Source organism: Entelurus aequoreus, linkage group LG01, assembly GCF_033978785.1.
Source record: "Entelurus aequoreus isolate RoL-2023_Sb linkage group LG01, RoL_Eaeq_v1.1, whole genome shotgun sequence".
Classification (NCBI taxonomy): Eukaryota; Metazoa; Chordata; class Actinopteri; order Syngnathiformes; family Syngnathidae; genus Entelurus; species Entelurus aequoreus.
Genome location: NC_084731.1, coordinates 87,778,729 through 87,800,564, shown reverse-complemented (window position 1 = coordinate 87,800,564; position 21,836 = coordinate 87,778,729). Strand labels below are relative to the sequence as shown.

At 40.0% G+C, this 21,836-nt stretch overlaps 1 protein-coding gene across 3 annotated transcripts in view; it reads right to left on the bottom strand.

The window, feature by feature from the left end:
• nrp2a (neuropilin 2a) overlaps positions 1–21,836 on the bottom strand; it is a 199,613-nt gene that overhangs the window by 10,292 nt on the left and 167,485 nt on the right. For 2 of the 3 annotated variants that reach the window (XM_062060193.1, XM_062060213.1), the window contains 2 exons: positions 20,145–20,241; positions 13,196–13,228 (listed from right to left, as the gene is read on the bottom strand). In XM_062060193.1, the coding sequence (XP_061916177.1) occupies positions 13,196–13,228; positions 20,145–20,241 (130 nt within the window). Of the gene's footprint in view, positions 1–465; positions 7,135–13,195; positions 13,229–20,144; positions 20,242–21,836 lie in introns of those variants that run through there. The other variant, XM_062060202.1, reaches the window with a different exon arrangement.

The following is a 21,836-nucleotide window of genomic DNA, read 5'->3' as shown; positions in this document are numbered from 1 at the left end:
TCATCCCGACAAGCCTGTTTCACAGGTTTCTCTGCTCTTCAGGGGATTTTATTTATATGTATTTATTTATGAATAAAATCCCCTGAAGAGCAGAGAAACCTGCCAAACAGGCTTGTCGGGATGAAAACGCTTCTGTGTCTTTTCCTGACCTAACGTATAAAATGAAAAATATATTTAACACAGAGGCTAGTTCATCCCGACAATCCTGTTTCACAGGTTTCTCTGCTCTTCGGGGGATTTTATTCATATTTATTTATCTACGAATAAAATCCCCTGAAGAGCAGAGAAACCTGCCGAACAGGCTTGTCGGGATGAAATAGCCTCTGTGTTTTTTCCTGACCTAACGTATAAAATGAAAAATATATTTAACACAGAGGCTATTTCATCCCAGCAAGCCTGTTTCACAGGTTTCTCTGCTCTTCAGGGGATTCTATTCATTTTTATTTGTTTTTTCCTGACCTAACGTATATTCCGCTCTACCCCGGTACTGAGCACTGTATAACGGATAAACCACAGAAACCTCAACTATATTTTTCATATTATTTATTTAAAAAATACAATGTTTTTTCGAATGACTGTAATGTGTTCCATGTCAACATGCTTTTAGCCTATTAGCATAAAAAAATCACTACTGTTTCCTGTTATATTTTAGGTAGTGCAATATGTGTATTATCAGATTTAGAGTTGAAAGCACCTATAGAGTGGACAGGTATAGTGTAAATACATACAATAATAGCATTGCACAGCACAACGACGCATGCAAACACGAGCAGCTCATGGGATTGTAGAAAAATATGACTTTATTAATTAGAGAAATATCATTATGATACATTGCTGTCAAACACACAGTCATCATGTAGCATAGTGACTTTATAAGACTTCATTCGGAGTGGTTAAAGATGCAAACGTGTCATTGGATAATAAAGCCTCCTTTGAAAATAATCCACACTATTACGTTTAAGAGCAGTGTATTAGGTAAGTAAAGACTTTTTGTGAAAGTGTGTGTGTGTGTGTGTGTGTGTGGTTGGCAGGCGTGCAGCAATGAGAGTAACTGCTTGGCAAGGCACACGTCTCAATCGGAATGGCTGCTATGGCCAACGGCGTTATTACCGCAGTTTCCCGGGAAACTGAACTTGGCAGGCTGCGGGATGGTGTGGCGGCGCGCTTGGATGTGAGGGGGGAAAGTGCTTACCGCAGCCTTAATAAATGTTATCTGTCCATTAACTAATTAAAAAGTATTGGAAGGCTGGCGGCACAACGGCGTGGCCCCAGGTGTCACGTGGATTTGAAAAAAAAGCACACCATCTGCCAAAACCACTCGGAGTGAGAGCCGAGCGCGGCCAGGAAACGTGGCGGAGTGCGTCCTGCCGAGTGGCTGGCGAGAAGGTGACCGTGTGGAGACAAAAGAAAGCTTGTCTTAATTTTGTTGCGAGAATGCTGGGAAGCGAGCTTTTCATCCTGTGCAAGACCACCTGTTATTATTATGTCGATACTTTTTAACTCTGATGTCTGCTGGTGACATCATCGCCCAGCAATTTGTAAAGAAATTATAATTTTCTTGTTTAAAACCTGAATAATTATTAGGAAGTAACTTTTTGTTACTTTTGGTTTCGATATGAGTCCCTCCCAGCAGGCACAAGACGTTGATACAACATTAATTATACACACAAATCCTTTAAAAGTGACTTTGAAACAACGTTGCAAAATAGTTGTATTTGTAAATTGAGACAACGTTTGTCAGAAAAATTGTATGTAAATTATCAAAAAACTTTCCGTTCTCTGAGTTCCCAGTGAACAGACGAAAGCTGTCTTTGTTGCACCAAGCCAAAGGCTTGGAAAATTCCGCTGTGTACGATGGGAGGAGACGGGAGGGGTTATCTATTGTGATCCAAGACCTGCCTAAGCTCGATCCAGGACCAGTCCAAGCCCGAGGCATCTTTTTGTTTTGTGTTAATGTGACAATGGCTGTTTACATACCCCCCATTCCTTTAGAAACAGCTGTTGTTATGTAAACAGGGAAAGTCCAAATAAAAAGAGGTGGCGTACAATCTTTCGCCAGAGCGTGGTGGTAGACTGTACAGGGAGTACAGTCGCCGCGTCTCTCCTCAAATTGAGCAAAATTGAATCCTGTCTCTGTTTATTTCCTTGCTTCTTGTCTGTTTTAATAGATGTCATCGATGTTTGAACCTGACAACGTTGGATCCATGTTATTGGTTGGGAAATGATCAAATTTCAATGGTCAAATCAAGGTCACAACCTGACATTGAAGCATGTTGTTTCAACCTTGTATTTGTGTTGTAGAATATTGGTTGAGAAATGACCAAAATTCAATGGTCAAATCAACGTCAGAACCCAACATTGAATAAACGTTGTCAAACAGCATGTTGTTTCAACGTTATGTTTGAGTTACTCAACGTCAGGACCTAATTCAACAAGTTCTCAACCTTGTTTCAATGTCTTGTGCCTGCTTGGCTCGCCTTACGGTTTTGAGTCGCAATTACATTGGTACCTCGACTAATGAGTTTTTCCTGTTATGCTTTAGATTGCCAGCAAATATTTGGGTTTTGAGCCTCCCCGCCATTAGTTGTCATGGCAAATGTCACAGCGAACACGGGCTGTAGCTGTCAAATATAGTAGTAATCGAGTACCGTAAATTCTGGACTATAAGCCGCTACTTTTTCCTACACTTTGAACCCTCTGGTTTATAAAATGGTGCGGCTAATTCATGGATTCCCCCCCCTAATTTCCGTAGTGATTTGCGTTCAATAGTTTTCATTAAACCCACGCAGAGGACTGAAAAGGTGTGTTATCGTGTTATTATTATTTGTGCTATGGCGCCATCCTTTGGATGAGTTCGCTAACTGCAGGTGATGCAAGTCGAAAATGTACTTCCTGTTTTGCCTCAAACCGAAAGTAAAGCCGTCCATAGCGGTTCTGCTCGAAGGATTCTTTGTTAATCACTCCAAGCAATGTTTGTCAGTTTAACTAAAACAATTCTTACCTACGAAACCATCCCATGTGTGATGTCCGTAGGGGTGTTTTCATGCGCGCTATCGTAATGTAATGAAGCTAGCGTCATTAGCATTGGCTGACTTGTCTACGAGTGTCTGTGTTAGTATTAACTTACAATGGCATTCTTTTTGTATTGTTTCAGTTTCACAAACTCCTCAGTAAATTCCCCAAAACGTCACAGTGGAGTTATTGAGTCTGTTTAGCTGATTGGAGAGCTAGCTTCCACAGCTAAGATGCTACAATGGCTTCTGTTTTGTTTGATACGCCGTTTTCCTGCTGTGTTACAGACGCCGTTTGGAAACAATTAAGGTGTGTCAATAAACATTTACAAAACATTTATATGTAAAAAACTCATTTCACAGCGTATCCATTTGCGGCTTATAGTCCGGTGTGGCTAATATATGGAAAAAAAAGGTTTATTCTAACATTTTGTGTTGCTTATATCCCGGCGCGCTCTATATACGGAAAATACGATAGTCTAGTTTGTTCGATTAATCATGTTTATAGCCTCAATGTGTGTTTTAGGGAAAACAGTTGAAATAAACAAGGATTTTTTTGCATGTTTGTGCAGGATTCCGAATAGAAAAAATAGCAGCGAACGTGTTGAAACTATGTCAGCACAAAACGGCGCATCCTGAAGAGACGGTCAGAAAGCAGCTTGAAGGAGGTCTGTAAAACATAATCTATGCAACATTTTGACCAAAGAACCACCATTACATGTTATGTAGACCAAAAAAAAAAAATCATGCTATGACCCCTTTAATGCGCCTTATGGTCGGAAAAATACATTCTACTCTATTGTTACTGTTGTTTGGCAACGATAAAAATGTGGTGTTTTGGAGGGGCCAAGCACTTGTTAATTTGACTTGAACTCATTTCAATGGGCAACGCTGCTTCACAAAACAGGCTTTTCGAGGTACGAGCTGCGTCACAGAACCATTTGAAGGGAAACTGCACTTTTTTAGGAATTTTGCCAGTCATTCAAAATGATTATGAGAAACATGACGACGGATGTATATATATTTTTTGCATTCTAAATAAGTCCGCGTACAACGGAGACAACGGGAGGTCCTCTATTCCGCCCATAAAACCCAATAAAAAACATCCAAAAAGCGCCAACAATACTTTCATTTACATTCCGTGACTTGAATATTAACCAAGTATTAGTGATAATGTTATTATAAGGGCTAACGCAGACAAACTATTTATAGCGGCGCCGTGATCACTACCCTGTGTGCCAATGTTGACATCATCGGCTGGGCTCGTGGAAGTTTATTCTAAATCATAAATAATGCCTCTCACCAGGATAGTAGAAGGATGAGAAGGTATTCCGATTAGTGTTGTCCCGATACCAATATTTTGGTACCGGTACCAAAATTATTTCGATATTTTTCGGTACTTTTCTAAATAAAAGGGACCACAAAAAATTGCATTATTGGCTTTATTTTAACAAAAAATCTTACCATACATTAAAAATGTTTCTTATTGCACCTTTGTCCTTAAATAAAATACTAAACATAAAAGACAACTTGTCTTTTAGTAGTAAGTAAGCAAACAAAGGCTCCTAATTTAGCTGCTTCATGCAGTAACATATTGTGTCATTTTCCATTCTATTATTTTGTCAAAATTATTAAGGACAAGTGGTAGAGAATGAATTATTAATCTACTTGTTCAATTACTGTTAATATCTGCTAACTTTCTCTTTCAACATGTTCTATCTACACTTCTGTTAAAATGTAATAATCACTTATTTTTCTGTTGTTTGATACTTTACATTAGTTTTGGATGATACCACAAATTTGGGTATCAATCCGGACCGGTACTTTTTAGAGGCAGTATAATACCAAATATGATTCATTAGTATCGCGGTACTATACTAACCGTATACCATACAACCCTAATTCCGACAAGTCGGTACACTTTAGAACGACACGAAAAGACGCTTGGCTCCACCCCCCTTTTCTTCACGAGTATTGTGAGCCTTTTTTCATCTAAATGGGAACATATGAACATCCTAGCAGTGGGCATACTAACGACAGCAGACATTGTACAGTAAGTGATGTTTTATTATGAAGTCTGCAGTGAGTTTTAATCAGTGTGCATGTGGTGATGCGTTTTTGAAATGAATGCTTAAAATGATCAAAATACGTAAATATTAAATGTTATTAAAAATGTGCCTGTTACTACATTACATATATACTTACATCATGTATATAAAACCTTAATGGTGGTGTTTGGATGTTTTTTAAGGGATTTATAGTTAATGTTAAAGTACCCGTGATTGTCACACACACACTAGGTGTGGCGAAATTATTCTTTGCATTTGACCCATCACCCTTGATCCCCCCCTGGGATGTGAGGGGAGCAGTGAGCAGCAGTGGTGGCCACGCCCGGGAATCATTTTTGGTGATTTAACCCCCAATACCAAACCTTGGTGCTGAGTGTCAAGCAGGGAGGTAGTGGGACCCATTTTTATAGTCTGTGGTATGACTCGGACAGAATAGTACCATATTTTTCGGAGTATAAGTCGCTCCGGAGTATAAGTCGCACCGGCCGAAAATGCACAATAAAGAAGGAAAAAAACATATATACCGGTAAGTCGCACTGGAGTACAAGTCGCATTTTTTTGGGAAATTTGTTTGATAAAACCCAACACCAAGAATAGACATTTGAAAGGCAATTTAAAATAAATAAAGAATAGTGAACAACAGGCTGAATAAGTGTATGTTATATGACGCATAAATAACCAACTGAGAACGTGCGGTATGTTAACGTAACATATTATGGTAAGAGTCATTCAAATAACTATAACATATAGAACATGCTATACGTTTACCAAACAATCTGTCACTCTTAATCGCTAAATCCCATGAAATCTTATACGTCTAGTCTCTTACGTGAATGAGCTAAATAATATTATTTGATATTTTACGGTAATGTGTTAATAATTTCACACATAAGTCGCTCCTGAGTATAAGTCGCAACCCCCGGCCAAACTATGAAAAAAACTGCGACTTATAGTCCGAAAAATACGGTAATCGTAAGCTGACTTTTGATCGCATTTATTTAGTATTTAGAATGCATAAAAGAAGAACAACAAATGTGTTCTTGTCTTACATAATGATTGTGAATGATAGGCAAAGTTCTCAAAAAAAAGTGCAGTTCCCCTTTAAAGAAGTATCCCGAGGTACCACCGTAAACAACATTACAGAGCCGCTGTGGATTTAATGGCGCTGTAAGATTTGTGGGCGCGAGCATCAAGGAAGAAAGGATGAAGGTAGACAGCTGCGTCTTTTTTTTTTTTTTTTTACAAGGCAGCACACATTCCTGGTGGAAACACCGGGGCTTTCATCAGGCCAACTCTTAAGATGCTGGCAGAAGAACGCGAGTGGGCGGCGCGAATGCTTTATTACGACAGAGGATAAGAAAAACTGAAGACGAGGACGTCCATCAAGCAATCTGCTTATCTCGTCTAGTAATGCAGGAGTTGAAGTGTGATGGATTGCGTCACTTTCCCGTATGCGCGCATGCTCGGCTGGGAAAGGATAATCGAGCAGCCGTCCCTCCCGACACCCCAGCAGGCCCAAGTCCAAGCATTTCTAAAGCCACATTCGTCCTCGGGGGGGTCTTGTTCTCGCTGGTGCTTTGGGCAGCTCTTCCTGGCTACACCCAGGCCACCTGTCTGGGTTCTGGCGGACCAGGGAGCTCTCAATGGGCATAAATAATCCAGTCCTCAATATCAAACTCCTCAATGGAAGAAGGAAACAAAGCGACATCCAGTAATTGGGGTCCAAAGTCAGTCGACTGACATCACATGTGGGGGCGTCCTGCTCGGTCCCTCGTTTCAGCACAGGGTACGGTGTCGGTCCCGGCTGTCCAGCCTCACTGTCAAGACTGGCTCCACCCCAGGGGCGGCCATACTGGAGGACCAGTTAGAGTACTGGAAGCATTGCGAGGAGCTGTGATACGCCACTGACTGCTGGCTCTTCTTGGTGGCCAGGTGGCGTCTGCAGCAACACAGCGCCCTGACCAAGATGGCCACCGCCAGGAGGAGGAGGGCGCCCCCGGCGGCCATTATGTAATACCAGTGGATGGGGAAGGGAGGAACGGGAATACCTCCCCCTGGTGGAGAGATAGAGAATAAGAGGAGTGGCGCTACATTTCATTTTTCTATCCGTAACGGGCTTCAAAACACAAACAGGAGGCGTGCACTGGAGCATGCACAGGCATGCGGAGTGAAGGAAACAACAAATATATCCGAGGCCGGAGGAATGTCCAAATGCATCTTTGCGTCGTTGGAGGACACACTTTCACACCAAGGATCAATTAACGGTCCAATTGGGAAATGACTCACAAGACTTGGTGTGATAGGAAAGTTGAGATAATTAGTTTGAAAAGCACACACACACACACACTCTTGTATTTGTTACCTTCTTGAGACCTCTGAAAAATTCCTATCTCTTTAGGACCACCCTTTCTAGATATATAAATAGTTGTATTGACAACATTAATAATACATACATACTATGCAAATATAAAAAAACTAAGTTTTTTGTAAAAAAAAACATTTTTGTTGAATTTTCTGTTTGTAATTGTTTTTTAATCTTCATTATTTACTTCAAGTTATGACAGCATGTCTTTATATACATATTTATTTTATTTTTTTAAATACATTTTGGCCAAACGGGGCGCATTTCAATTTCTTACACACACTTGTTATTACATATGTTGGCCAGAGGTGGAGCACTTCCAATTTTTACACACACTTGTTATTTCATATGTTGACCAGCAGAGGGGGAGCACTTTTAAAACTGACACACAGTCAATTTGAAAAATCCCTCCTTTTTGGGACCTCCCTCATTTTGATGGATTTCACCACCAGGGGTGCAAATGAGACATTCTCTATTAGATGCAATGGTTTTCCGTATTGGGACCATGATTTATGTCCTAACCTGTTCACCGGTCCTTTCCGGTACTTTCCTTGTTGATGTCTCAAGAAGGGTAGCAATACTAGAACACACACACACACACACACACACACACACACACACACACACACACACACACACACACACACACACACACACACACACACACACACACACACACACACACACACACACACACACTCTTGTATTTGTTACCTTCTTGAGACCTCTGAAAAATGCCTACCTCTTTAGGACCACCCTTTCTAGATATATAAAGATTTGCATTTACAACATTAATAATGTGTACATACTATGCAAATATAAAAAAGGTAAGCTTTATGTAAATTTTTTGAATTTTTTTTTGTAATTGGTTTTTAATCTTTATTATTTACTTCAAGTTATTACAGTTTGTCTCAATATACATATTTATACAAACTTGTTATTTCATAAGTTGACCAGAGGGGGAGCACTTTTAAAAGCGACACACAGTCAATTTGAAAAATCCCTCCTTTTGGGTACCACCCTAATTTTGATAGATTTCCCCACCAAATGAGACATTCTCTATTAGATGCAATGGTTTTCCGTATTGGGACCATGATTTATGTACTAACTTGTCCTCATATGGAAGGTACTTTTCCTGTTGATGTCTCAAGAAGGGTAGAAACACACACACACACACACACACACACACACACACACACACACACTCACACACACACACACACACACACACACACACACACACACACACACACACACACACACACACACACTAAATTACACGCAGATTACGCGTTGTGTGTGGGGCCCTACGAGCCATTGGGGTCCCCCACGCATTTAAAATGCCTATTATTGAATGACGGCGCTTTATATTATATTTTTTATTCCCAGCCGCTTTCTGCTCCGTCACTGATCAGAACATAATTTATACACAATGGCAAAATTGTAGTATTCTAGTAAGTTATGGTTATGACCACTGGTGGCTGGGGCCAGGTTGATCTAAAAACATATAAGGGGTGTCCCAATACAACTTTTCCCCTTCCGATTCGATACCAATATTGGCCGATACTGATCCGATACGATATTAGCACAAATCATACATACTTTTTTTTAAGTGAAATTACTCAAACAGAGAGCAATGTTAGTTATGAAAAACACGAACCTATTTATTATTAACTGTCTCGAATTGACTTATGCTGTCTTTAAGTGGAAGCGGTAGCTCATGATGCAGTAAGTTGAATGATGGTTTGTTACTGGATACTTTCTAATACGCTTCTGCCTCGGAGACTTTGTATCTGTAATATGCAACTATAATTATTTGATACTGGTTTATATTGACAAATGTTCTGATTAAGACTAATATTTTTCAATTAAGGAGGCTTATTTCGTTAGCTTGTGTGCTTAGCTGTTGTGTAGCTGCTAGCTCCTAGTAGCTTATATCCTACCATGGTTAACTTTTGTAAACGACTTCAGTAAAATGATAATGAAGACACTTATTAAGAATGTGTAGCTTGTGCGCTATTGTGCGCTTAGCTGTTGTGTAGTTGCTAGCTACCATGTTTACCTTTTGTAATCGACTTGACTAAAATACAAGGAAACCAATCTTGTGTGCTTATTGTAGGACATTTAAATGTTAACTGGCTGTCCATCTTTGCTTGCTTTGGAGATTTTAGATGCTTTTTTTGTTGTTGCTGATATCGGACCAATATCCGATTGATTGAAACACCCTTATAATTTATGTTTTAAAATTCAAACATAGAACCATTTATTTTCCCATGTATTTGTTAAACTCCAAAACATGCTTCTAACCTAACAAATAATTACCTATCAAAACAAAACAACAACTGTAAACATGTAAGAAAATGGAGCAAAAATTGGAATTTAATGAGAAAAAGCTGCAATTTTTAAACTAATAATTATAATATATGTACTTACTCCCCTAACACAAACTTTTGTCTTTAAATATATATATAATATCTGTTTTTATCATTTTTAAAAAATGGCCCCCCATACTTAACTTTTCAGTATAGTATGGTGGAAAAAAAATCTAAATCTAATCTAAAATATTGGAAGATCTCAAAATAAAAATAAAACATACCTAAAATATAAACACAGTTTAGTTAGTTAATTCAAAAAATAAAATAATACTTATTAATTAATTTGAAAAATTACAACAACCATAGTAAACACTATTAAATGTGTAACTCAACATTAATATTTTTGTACAGACAGAATTTTTGACACACTAGTTTATGTAGTTTCACGGTCATATTATTGATAATTCTATTCTATTTTTACCTGAGAAAACTAATAATAAATAATAATATACTTAGTCACCAATAATACTATGGAGCCCCGAAAGGGACATGGGGAAAACATTTTTTCTCATTTTGCAAAAGTTTCTTGTGCACTCGAGATGTTTTCCCGTGAGCACAAGAAACATATCTAAAAAAATATTTTCCCCATGTGCCTATATGTTTTGTGCTGACGGGAAACTATCTGGAGCGCACAAGAAACTTCTGCGTGAGCACGAGATACATATCTAAAAATGTTTCCCCAATGTCCCTTAAGGGCAGGGGTCTCAAACTCAATTTACCTGGGGGCCACTGGATGCAGAAACTGGGTGAGGCTGGGCCGCAAGAAAAGATTTCTTAAAAAAATCTAACATGCACTTTTTAATGAATTCACCTTCTTTGAATGGCTATCCCGCCCTAGCAACATACTTGCCAACACTCCCGATTTTTCCGGGAGACTCCATAATTTCAGTGCCCCTCCCGACAATCTCCCGGGGCAACCATTCTGCCGAATTTGTCCCGGACAACAATATTAAGGGCGTGCCGTGATAGCACTGCCTTTAACGTCCTCTACAACTTGTCGCCGCGTCCGCTTTTTCACCATACAAACAGCGTGCCGGCCCAGTCACATGTTGTATGAAGCTTCTGCAGACACACGTAAGTGACTGCAAGACATACTTGATCAACAGCCATACAGGTCACACTGAGGGTGGACGTATAAACAACTTTATCACTGTTACAAATATGCGCCACACTGTGAACCCACAGCAAACAAGAATGACAAACACATTTCAGGAGTGAAGTGAAGTGAAGTGAATTACATTTATATAGCGCTTTTTCTCAAGTGACTCAAAGCGCTTTTTACATAGTGAAACCCAATATCTAAGTTACATTCAAACCAGTGTGGGTGGCACTGGGAGCAGGTGGGTAAAGTGTCTTGCCCAAGGACACAACGGCAGTGACTAGGATGGCGGAAGCGGGGATCGAACCTGCAACCCTCAAGTTGCTGGCACGGCCGCTCTACCAACCGAGCTATACCGCACCGTAACACAACATAAACACAACATAAACACAACAGAACAAATACCCAGAACACCTGGCAGCCCTAACTCTTCCGGGCTACAATATACATGATGTGTGGGGCGGGGCAGGGTTGGGGGGTGGGGTTTGGTGGTAGCGGGGGTGTATATTGTAGCCCTGAAGAGTTAAGGCTGCATGGGATTCTGGGTATTTGTTCTGTTGTGTTTATGTTGTGTTAAGGTGCGGATGTTCTCCCGAAATGTGTTTGTCATTCTTGTTTGGTGTGGGTTCACAGTGTGGCGCATATTTGTAACAGTGTTAAAGTTGTTTATACATCCACCCTCAGTGTGACCTGTGTGGCTGTTGATCAAGTATGTCTTGCAGTCACTTACGTGTGTGTACAGAAGCCAAATACAACATGTGACTGGGCTGGCACGCTGTTTGTACAGGCTGTAGAGGGCGCTAAAGGCAGTGCCATCACGGCACGCCCTTAATATTGTTGTTTGGGTGAAAATCGGCAGACATTCGAGAGAATGGTTGCCCCGAAAATCGGGAGTCTCCCGGAAAAATCGGGAGGGTTGGCAAGTATGACGCTGTCAAGCGCCATTCATATAAAACTCGCGGGCCGCACTAACATTAGATTTTCATATTAAGGTGCGGGCCGCAAAATAACGTCTGGCGGGCCACAGAGACCCCTGCTTTAGGGGCTCCGTATAATGCAAAGCAGACAATATTTTTTAGCATTTTCCAGATAAAAAAAAATATCCATACGGCCCTTGCATACTTTAACTTTTCAATATGCAGCCCTTGGTGGAAGAAGTTTGGACACCCCTGAACTAAAGTATTAAAAGTATCGATACTTTGATTTGAGAATCGACAATAGATCATAAAGATCTGGTATCTGTGGTATCGATAGCTCAGCATCATTACCAATTTAGCTAGGGGCGGTCCGGAATACGGCTCCATGCAAGAAACACACACACACAAACACACATCACACACACACTCTCTCACACAAGTGCTGCCAACGTTTTCTCTTTATCAAACTGTCTGGTCTTGGCAGTTTTCAAGCACATGGTCCATGTTGCGTCTCCTTTCTTCTCATGCATCAGCCTCCGGGCCAGTCCTCTCCTCCACAAGCCAAAAGACTCTCCACGATGCTGCCCCGAGATTGAACCACCCACCACCCCCCACCCCCCGGCTTCTCGAGGAAGAACGAAATCCGCCTTCCAAGAAGCATCTACAAATCCTGGGACGTTTAGGTAAAAACGGGCCGAAACCTGACTGGGAGAAATGAAAAGACCTGCGGAGCATCACGGGCCAACTCGGAGGAGAGAAGCAGAGCTGGTATTTAATTACAGAGGGAAATGCTGCATGCCGCCGCTGTGCACATTCATTAGGCGAGTTGGGGAGCGGAGGGACGCCCGTGCTTGTGTGTGTATACGTGACTCTGCATGGTGCACACACACTCACACAAACACACACACACACACACACACATCATATTTGCAGTGAAAGAGCTCCTGTCTTATTGGAGGACATTATGAGATGCCAGAGCGCAAACATCAATCTCGCAGAGTCCCGCAGGATGTTCTAAATATTTTTCACAAGGCCTTCTGGCGGTGTCAGTGAGCCTGAACCTGAGAATATGAAGGAGCTCTTTTCTCATATCTGACTTGCCTTTCACGCAACATTTGCGCCTGTGCAAACACTCCTCTGTTTTTACAGCCACACCACGAATGGTCGGAATAAGGAATTTCGCAACATGACCACTAGCCGGGTGTTTAGTATTTGTTTGGTGCTGCGGACGTGCGGAGAGTTTGTGCAGCTGATTTAGTGGCTGAGACGTCGTGGTGCCGCCAAGCAAGAACCCGCAGTCTGGTGCGTCAAAAAACAAGCAGGAGCAGCAAGACCAGTGAGGAAGTGACATCGTGGACTCACCTGTCATATCCGGAGAGAAGGCGCTGATGGGTTCTGCAGAGACATGGCGGGTTCCGGAGCGACGAGGAAGAAGAGCAGGAGAAAGAGAGAGAGAGAGAGAGAGACGTTAGACAACTTTAAATATGACGGAAAAGGCAGCCAAATGTCACATAAATGCCACAAGACGATCAACACCCTCCCGAGGAAATTTAAGTTAATTTCTCAGACAGCTGGCATGAATTGTGGCATTTAGTGAGAATGCAACTTGTGTAAGCTGGCAATTAGCAAGGAGTTTGTGTGTGTTTGTCTGAGGCCAGCCGTCACTCTGAGCCTTTTTCTCCGTTTTTTTAACACACTTCAAGTTAAAAACACGGGAGAAACACATCCAGCCAAGAAGAAGAAGCTGTTGTAGAGTGCGTACACACACTACACTCTAAAAACAGCTGGGTTAATAACTACCCAATCAGCTGGGGTAACGTAACGTTACCAGGGTTTCCCACACATTCATTTATTTGTGGCGGCCCGCCACAAAAGAATTACGTCCGCCACAAATAAAAAAATAAATTAAAAAAAAATAAAAAATTATATTTTATTTTTTTATGTCCTCTCCAGCTTCTCAGGCAAATCATATAGTTGATGTAGATGCCCATATCGGCTGTTCAGATTTACTTTACAAAAGAGAAGTGTAGGATACTTCTCTTGTTGCCTTATTTGTATTTGACTTTATTAAATGTATTTATATTAGAAACACAACATGTGTATATAACAAAGGGTGCAAAGTCTGCAGGCAGTAGGAAACACATGGTTAAGTGTAGGGAGTAAAACTGATGGCAGTCTAAAGTTCAAGATTTTTGGAGCTCTTTGTTCAGTGGATCAGATGTTTGATGAAGCTCTGTGTCTATCTACCACCACTACTGTTTTCTGTTTATTTGTTACTGACTGTGGCAGGACACCTCTGCCTCTGTTTCACTTTATGTTGCTGGTAAATAATATGGTTGTAGTAGTAGGCTAAAGTTAAATGATTTAGTATGCACTAATTAAAGGGGCAGAGCTTTGAGACATTTTAGCTTTTATATTTTATAAGATATATTTTTTGTAAGAACCACAATTAATAAATATATTTCAGTGAATAACTTATTGTTCAAATCTGTATATAAATATGTACATAAAGTGTTGTAATTATATTGTAAAATGGATGGATGGATGGACGTTTAAAACAAAACTGTTATTATTAATTAGTAAGTATACATTTTTTGAGCCTTTTTAGAGAAAATCAAATCATTGTAGTAAATTATGCAAATTACTCGATGATGTCATGGTGACCACGCCCATAGCCACTCCCCCACCGCCACAGGTATCTTGGCAGTTTATGGGAAACACTGGTTAACATGAATTGATTTACGTGGACCCCGACTTAAACAAGTTGAAAAACTTATTCGGGTGTTACCATTTAGTGGTCAATTGTATGGAATATGTACTGTACTGTGCAATCTACTAATAAAAGTTTCAATCAATCAATCAATCAATTGGACCAAACCAACGCTTGGGTTCATTTAACCCAGCTAGAGGGGTTATAAATTCATTTTAACTGCCATGCTGGGTCAATTCTACCAAATAAATTGGTTATTTTCAGTTTTTTTTGTAGTACAAATGTCATAGTGATTTATGTCTCCAACAAGCAGAGGTCAGTATTGCAACTTGTAGTTTTTTAAGATGCTGGGTTGGGTCACAAAAACTACCCAACTCCTTAGAAATAATCCATAAATATGACTCAACAGGCTCAACCCAGCATTTGGGTAGAAAAATAACCCAGCAATTTTGTGGGTGTACATCACCATGACAACTAGAGATGTCCGATAATATCGGCAGGCCGATATTATCGGCCGATAAATGCGTTAAAATGTAATATCGGAAATTATCGGTATGGTTTTTTTTTATTATCGGTATCGGTTTTATTTTTATTTTTTTATTAAATCAACATAAAAAACACAAGATACACTTACAATTTGTGCACCAACCCAAAAAACCTTCCTCCCCCATTTACACTCATTCACACAAAAGGGTTGTTTCTTTTTGTTATTAATATTCTGGTTCCTACATTATATATCAATATATATCAATACAGTCTGCAAGGGATACAGTCCGTAAGCACACATGATTGTGCGTGCTGCTGGTCCACTAATAGTACTAACCTTTAACAGTTAATTTTACTCATTTTCATTAATTACTAGTTTCAATGTAACTGTTTTTATATTGTTTTACTTTCTTTTTTATTCAAGAAAATGTTTTTAATTTATTTATCTTATTTCATTTTATAATTTTTTTTGAAAAGTACCTTATCTTCACCATACCTGGTTGTCCAAATTAGGCATAATAATGTGTTAATTCCACGACTGTATATATCGGTATCGGTAATTAAAGAGTTGGACAATATCGGAATATCGGATATCGGCAAAAAGCCATTATCGGACATCCCTAATGACAACACATATATCATCTAGCCCGTATTGATATGGCCTTTTCAAAATTGAAGTATTATCAATCTCATAGATTTTTCAATGACATTCACTTGTGTATGTTTGGGTTATGTAAATAAATTGTCTTTTCAAGAATGGAAATAAAAAAAATTAAAAACGACCCTTTTTTTAATATGTGTATTTTAAAATGCAAAAAAGAAAATAGAAAAACAAAGCATTCTTCTTTTTTGGTGTCAAAGAGCTGGAATGACTTTGCCAATATGTGTTTTTTTTCTTGGTTGTGTGAAAATCATAGAACGTGGAGCTTTACCAGCACTTGTGAATGTCAGTGGAAAATCCATGAAATTTTTTTGAAAAGGCCATGTCAATCCAGGCCGCACTAAATGGTGTAGGTGTTGTCAGGGTGATGTAGAGTGTATGCACGCTACAACAGCGTCTTCTTCCTGGCTGGACGTGAACAATAATCAGTAGATGAAACTCTTACCGATTTCATTTGTGATGACATGATTTCTGTTTTGTATAAATATTTGTGAAGCCGTGATGCTTCTGTGGGAGGTGCATGGACAACTTTGTGTGTGTGCAGCTGACAGTTTGATATTAACTGCCAAAAAAACCCAATATAATCAATTGTAAGAGTCTACGTGTGATACAGTTGTGGTCAAAAGTTGACATACACTTGTAAAGAACATCATGTCATGGCTGTCTTGAGTTTCCAATAATTTCTACAACTCTTATTTTTTTGTGGTAGTGATTGGAGCACATACTTGTTGGTCACAAAAAACATTCATGAAGTTTGGTTCTTTTATGAATTTATTATGGGTCTACTGAAAATGTGACCAAATCTGCTGGGTCAAAAGTATACATACAGCAATGTTAATATTTGGTTACATGTCCCTTGGCCATTTTCACTGCAATAAGGCGCTTTTGGTAGCCATCCACAAGCTTCTGGCAAGCTTCTGGTTGAATTTTTGACCACTCCAATTGACAAAATTGGTGCAGTTCAGCTAATTTTGTTGGATTTCTGATATATTGACTTGTTTCTTCGGCATTGTCCACATGTTTAAGTCAGGACTTTGGGAAGGCCATTCTAAAACCTAAATTCTAGCCTGATTTAGCCATTCCTTTACCACTTTTGACGTGTGTTTGGGGTCATTGTCCTGTTGGAACACCCAACTGCGCCCAAGACCCAACCTCTGGAATGATGATTTTAGGTTGTCCTGAAGAATTTAGAGGTAATCCTCCCTTTTCATTGTCCCATTTACTCTTTGTAAAGCACCAGTTCAATTGGCAGCAAAACAGGCCCAGAGCTTAATACTACCACCACCATGCTTGACGGTAGGGATGGTGTTCCTGGGATTAAAGGCCTCAGCTTGTGGCCAAACAGCTCAATTTTTGTTTCATCTGACCACAGAACTTTCCTCCAGAAGGTCTTATCTTTGTCCATGTGATGCCAAGGGACATGTAACCAAATAAATAAATTCATAAAAGAAAGAAACTTCATGAATGTTTTTTGTGACCAACAAGTATGTGCTCCAATCACTCCATCACAAAAAAATAAGAGTTGTAGAAATGATTGGAAACGCAAGACAGCCATGACATTATGTTCTTTACAAGTGTATGTAAACTTTTGACCACGACTGTGTGTATTTTCTAATAAACAGTCACATAGTCTAATGGTCACGATTCAGATGAAATTGTCCGTTAGTACTAGGATGTTCAAACACGGTCAAGGTGCATTTCAACTTTTGATAGTTAATACAGAGTGGCATTAAGGTCCTTTTTTATCCTCATCTCAACGGACGTTTCCAGGTGTCTCACTTGAAGCAATCAGAACAGATATGTGGATGTTTATTTTCTCATGTTATCAAGTGTGGTGCACACTGCATCCAAACTTCAAGTGCAATATAAAGTTGTGTGGACTTATTCCGTGCGATCAAATAGGCAGAAGGGCAGTTGTGAACTTCTGGATCTGCCTCCCGGGAGCCTTTTGGCCATGGAGACCAGCTGCTGGGTCTCTGCCACACCAGAGTCCGTTTGGAGAGACTGGAGGAGATGCGGATGAAGAGACGGTGCTGCGGAGCTAGCGCCGAGACAAGCTTCACAGCGTCTTGGCTAAATGAGCAGGTATCGGACATCTCGGTCTCCTTAGATCAGGGGTGTCCAAAGTGCGGCCCGGGGGCCATTTGCGGCCCGCAGCTAATTGTTTACCGGCCCGCCACACATTCTGGATATGCTATTGCAAAAAATAAAAATGAACATTAAAAAAAGTGGAATGAGGTGAAATCTAACGAGAAAAAGTTGCAATGTTGACACAAAATCTGCCATGCAGGCTGGTTTTCTTTTCTTTTGTCTTTCTTTCTTTTTCTTTTTTTGCCACTGCTCAAAAAAAAAAATAAGGACAAAAAAATCCATGTTATAATGAATTATATTCAAAGCTCCAATTAGTTCAAATTTTTCGCTTTAAAATATTTTATGTGGTAAATATTGCATATATTGTGTGGTTGCCATATAAAAACTAAGTTTTATTTGACAAAAGAGCATAAAACAAACAAAATAATAGTTCAAACGTAATATCGACAGATATATCTGAAGTTGATCTCGTAACTTAAGTGTTGAAAGTAAAAAAAAACCAAAAAAACTAATAAAAATGTATCACTTTATGAGTGGGGCACCTTTTGGATCCCAAATATATTTAGTGGTATTTTATTTATCTTTTCACTGTGATTACTCAAAAATATTAAATAATTAAAATCAATGGTGTCCTGCATTATTTATATTTTAGGTCTCTAATTACTAAATACTGCATATTTCAGTTTTACTATAAAAAACAAAGTTGTGTTTTTTTTTTTTAAAGTTGATATAGAGATTCACTGTAAGCGTTAAATAAAAAATAATAATACAAATTAGACTTATTTTTAACATTTTAATAACTTAGACCCTTTATGGTCCCCGGAACCCCTAAAGGTAAAATAAATACAAAAAAATCCATATATTTTGTTAAGGTTTGAATATGAAAAATATCAAAATGGCCCCCACATGCTTTAATTTTTCCATTTGCGGCCCTCAGTGGAAAAAGTTTGGACACCCCTGCCTTAGATGCATCCGCTCATCCATGCAGACTGGGCACTGGCCGAGAGTTGGTGGGCGGCCGAGGGTGGAGTCGTCTCTCTTGGTTGCTTTGTTGGGTCCGCTCCTCTCTCTGGCCATGTTCCCCCCACCCCAGCAGACAATGGCGTGGAACACCGCAGAGGCCACCACAGTGTATATGATTTTTTGTTGTTGTCTTTGTTGTACTTTTGTAGCTGTATGTAGAAGTGGCTGGTTGCATCAGCTCTGCTTTTTTAATGTCTTTAATATCCTTTGTGTTCTTTGATGTTTCCCTCTTACACACATACTTATGTCTGCTATGGCTATGAGGTTTTGTCTTTTTCCTTGGCCTCAGTCTGGACCCCATCTCCAGGACCCAGGCTTAGACTGAATTTTTTTTCTTCTCACCCCTCCCCAGTGTTGACCTGTTTCTCACCTTTTTTGTAAGGGGCGCCGGAAGTTGGCAGACCCATCAGCGATCCTGTTCTGTCTCCCTGTAATGTTTGTCTGCTCTTAAATGGGATTGTGCTGAAAATCTTAATTTCCTCTCGGGGATTAATAAAGTATTTCTGATTCTTGATTTTGATACTGATTTGATAGGAAACGCCCACATTTAAGAGTTGCTCCACCCACCACGTGTATGTGGAGTGGTGTAAAAATGTTTTTTCCATTGGCAGGAACGCACTGTGAAAGATTCCACCATGTCGGGTGATAAGCGGAATCCCAGCATGCTTTGGGGAGCTGAGCTTGGCTGTCATCTTTGTCTTCCTAACTGCTGAGCTGGTAGACTCTCAAGGCACACACACACACACACACACACACACACTCTTCCAAGATTGATGCGTGTGCACACACGAGACGACGCCTTCTCCACACCGTGGTCCGGCGCTAAAACGATGACGGCCGGAGCTTCTAGCTCGGCCTCTGATCTGCTTAAGACCCCCTCTAAAGCCAGACTCCGGCCAGATTAAGGAGGCCGCGATCGGCTCTCCCGCTCGCGCCAGCCGCTCCGAAAATTTACTTTGGAAACAGCCTGCCGAGTAATTCCCTTTGACAGCTCGGGAAAAAGCTCTGTTTACAAATACGACCGGCTTGTGCGCGTAAGAGATGGAGGGAGGAGAGAAAGAGAAGAATAGAAATCTAATGAAACATAGATTAGCATTGCGGGGGCCCACAGGGCGTTTATGGCCTACTTTTCCTATTCTTCTTTTTTTGTAGTGGAGGACTTTTATAATGCTCCGCCTTCGCTCGCTTTGTGGCTTTCATCCACGGTGTCTTGGAATAAAGCGCGTCGGGGGTGTTTATTACTTCACGTGCATTATTGACGCCTAAGCGGGGGGATTCGGAGGACTGGTGTGTCAAATAACACGTAAAAGTACTGTGGGCGGTGGTTTTGTCACACTTACGTGTACACTCCTCCAGCGGCGTACTGGAGCTCATGTGGATGTTGTCGATCCAGACGTGTCCTCTGGTGCCGTGCGCAAAGAAGCCCTCCATCACGACCTGAACCAGCAGAGAAGGGGGACGCGGGAAGGATGTCAGTGGAGGAGCGAGACGGGATGAAAACTTAATGGAGTGCTTGCGATTTCAGAGCTACAACTCATACTTGCAATCATCTTCCTCCTCGCTCGCGAGCAACTTACTATTTCATGAGAACATGAGTGTGATGGCTCTGGAAAATGCATCTCTAAACAATCATGCAGCTCGAGGAGGCAGTGTGGGTTATTTTGAATCCCATCGACAGTCTATCCCGTGGGTTTATGGGCTTGGCTTGGCCCATAAACACTTTAAGCACTCGTTATGGGCCACATCCACTTGGCGGAGAGGGGGTACATGATTATGGCGACCGGTCATCAATGCGGTGGTGGTGCTCTTTTATTTTTCTTTAATGGACTGAATTGCCTCATGAATACAAATAATACTTCAGCAGTCAGTTTGCATGTCCTCTGTAAAAGTTTATAGTTCGCGTCCATTCAAAAGTCCATAGAGAAAATTGCTAATTTGACATCGCTTAGAACGCTGTCATTGTGACAGATTTACAGCCGTACTATTTAGGTTTGTAGTGTGGCCGAACACTTCCCCTAAAGATATAGGGCCGTATTTACTAAGTTCCAAATATCAGACACTAAACAGCGTGTGCAAACAATAAATTAGCGAGTACTATTAATGGCCCTGTTGCGTGTGATCTAACACTGGGTGTGCTATTAATAACTTCCCCAGCCGTACTATCCAGTATGTGTGTGTACATATATATTAGGGCTGTGAATCTTTGGGTGTCCCACGATTCGATTCAATATCGATTTTTTTTCAATTCAACACGATTCTCGATTCAAAAATGATTTTTTTCCCGATTCAAAAGGATTCTCTATTCATTCAATACATAGGATTTCAGCAGGATCTACCCCAGTCTGCTGACATGCAAGCAGAGTAGTAGATTTTTGTAAAAAGCTTTCATAACGGTAAAGGACAATGTTTTATCGACTGATCGCAATAATGTAAATTTGTTTTAACTATTAAATGAACCAAAAATATGACTTATTTTATCTTTGTGAAAATATTGGACACAGTGTGTTGTCAAGCTTATGAGATGCGATGCAAGTGTAAGCCACTGTGACACTATTGTTCTTTTTTTACATTTTTTATAAATGTCTAATGATAATGTCAATGAGAGATTTTTAATCACTGCTATGTTGAAATTGTAACTAATATTGATACTGTTGTTGATAATATTCATTTTTGTTTCACTACTTTTGGTTTGTTCTGTGTCGTGTTTGTGTCTCCTCTCAATTGCTCTGTTTATTGCAGTTCTGAGTGTTGCTGGGTCGGGTTTGGTTTTGGAATTGGATTGCATTGTTATGGTATTGCTGTGTATTGTTTTGTTGGATTGATTGATTTAAAAAAAATATATAAAAAAAAATTAAATAAATAAATAAATTTAAAAAAAAAAAATCTATTTTTTTAAAATGAGAATCGATTCTGAATCGCACAACGTGAGAATCGTGATTCGAATTCGAATCGATTTTGTGGAGTTATGTACTTAACAAAAAAATGTGAAATAACCGAAAACATGTTTTATATTCTAGTTTCTTCAAAATAGC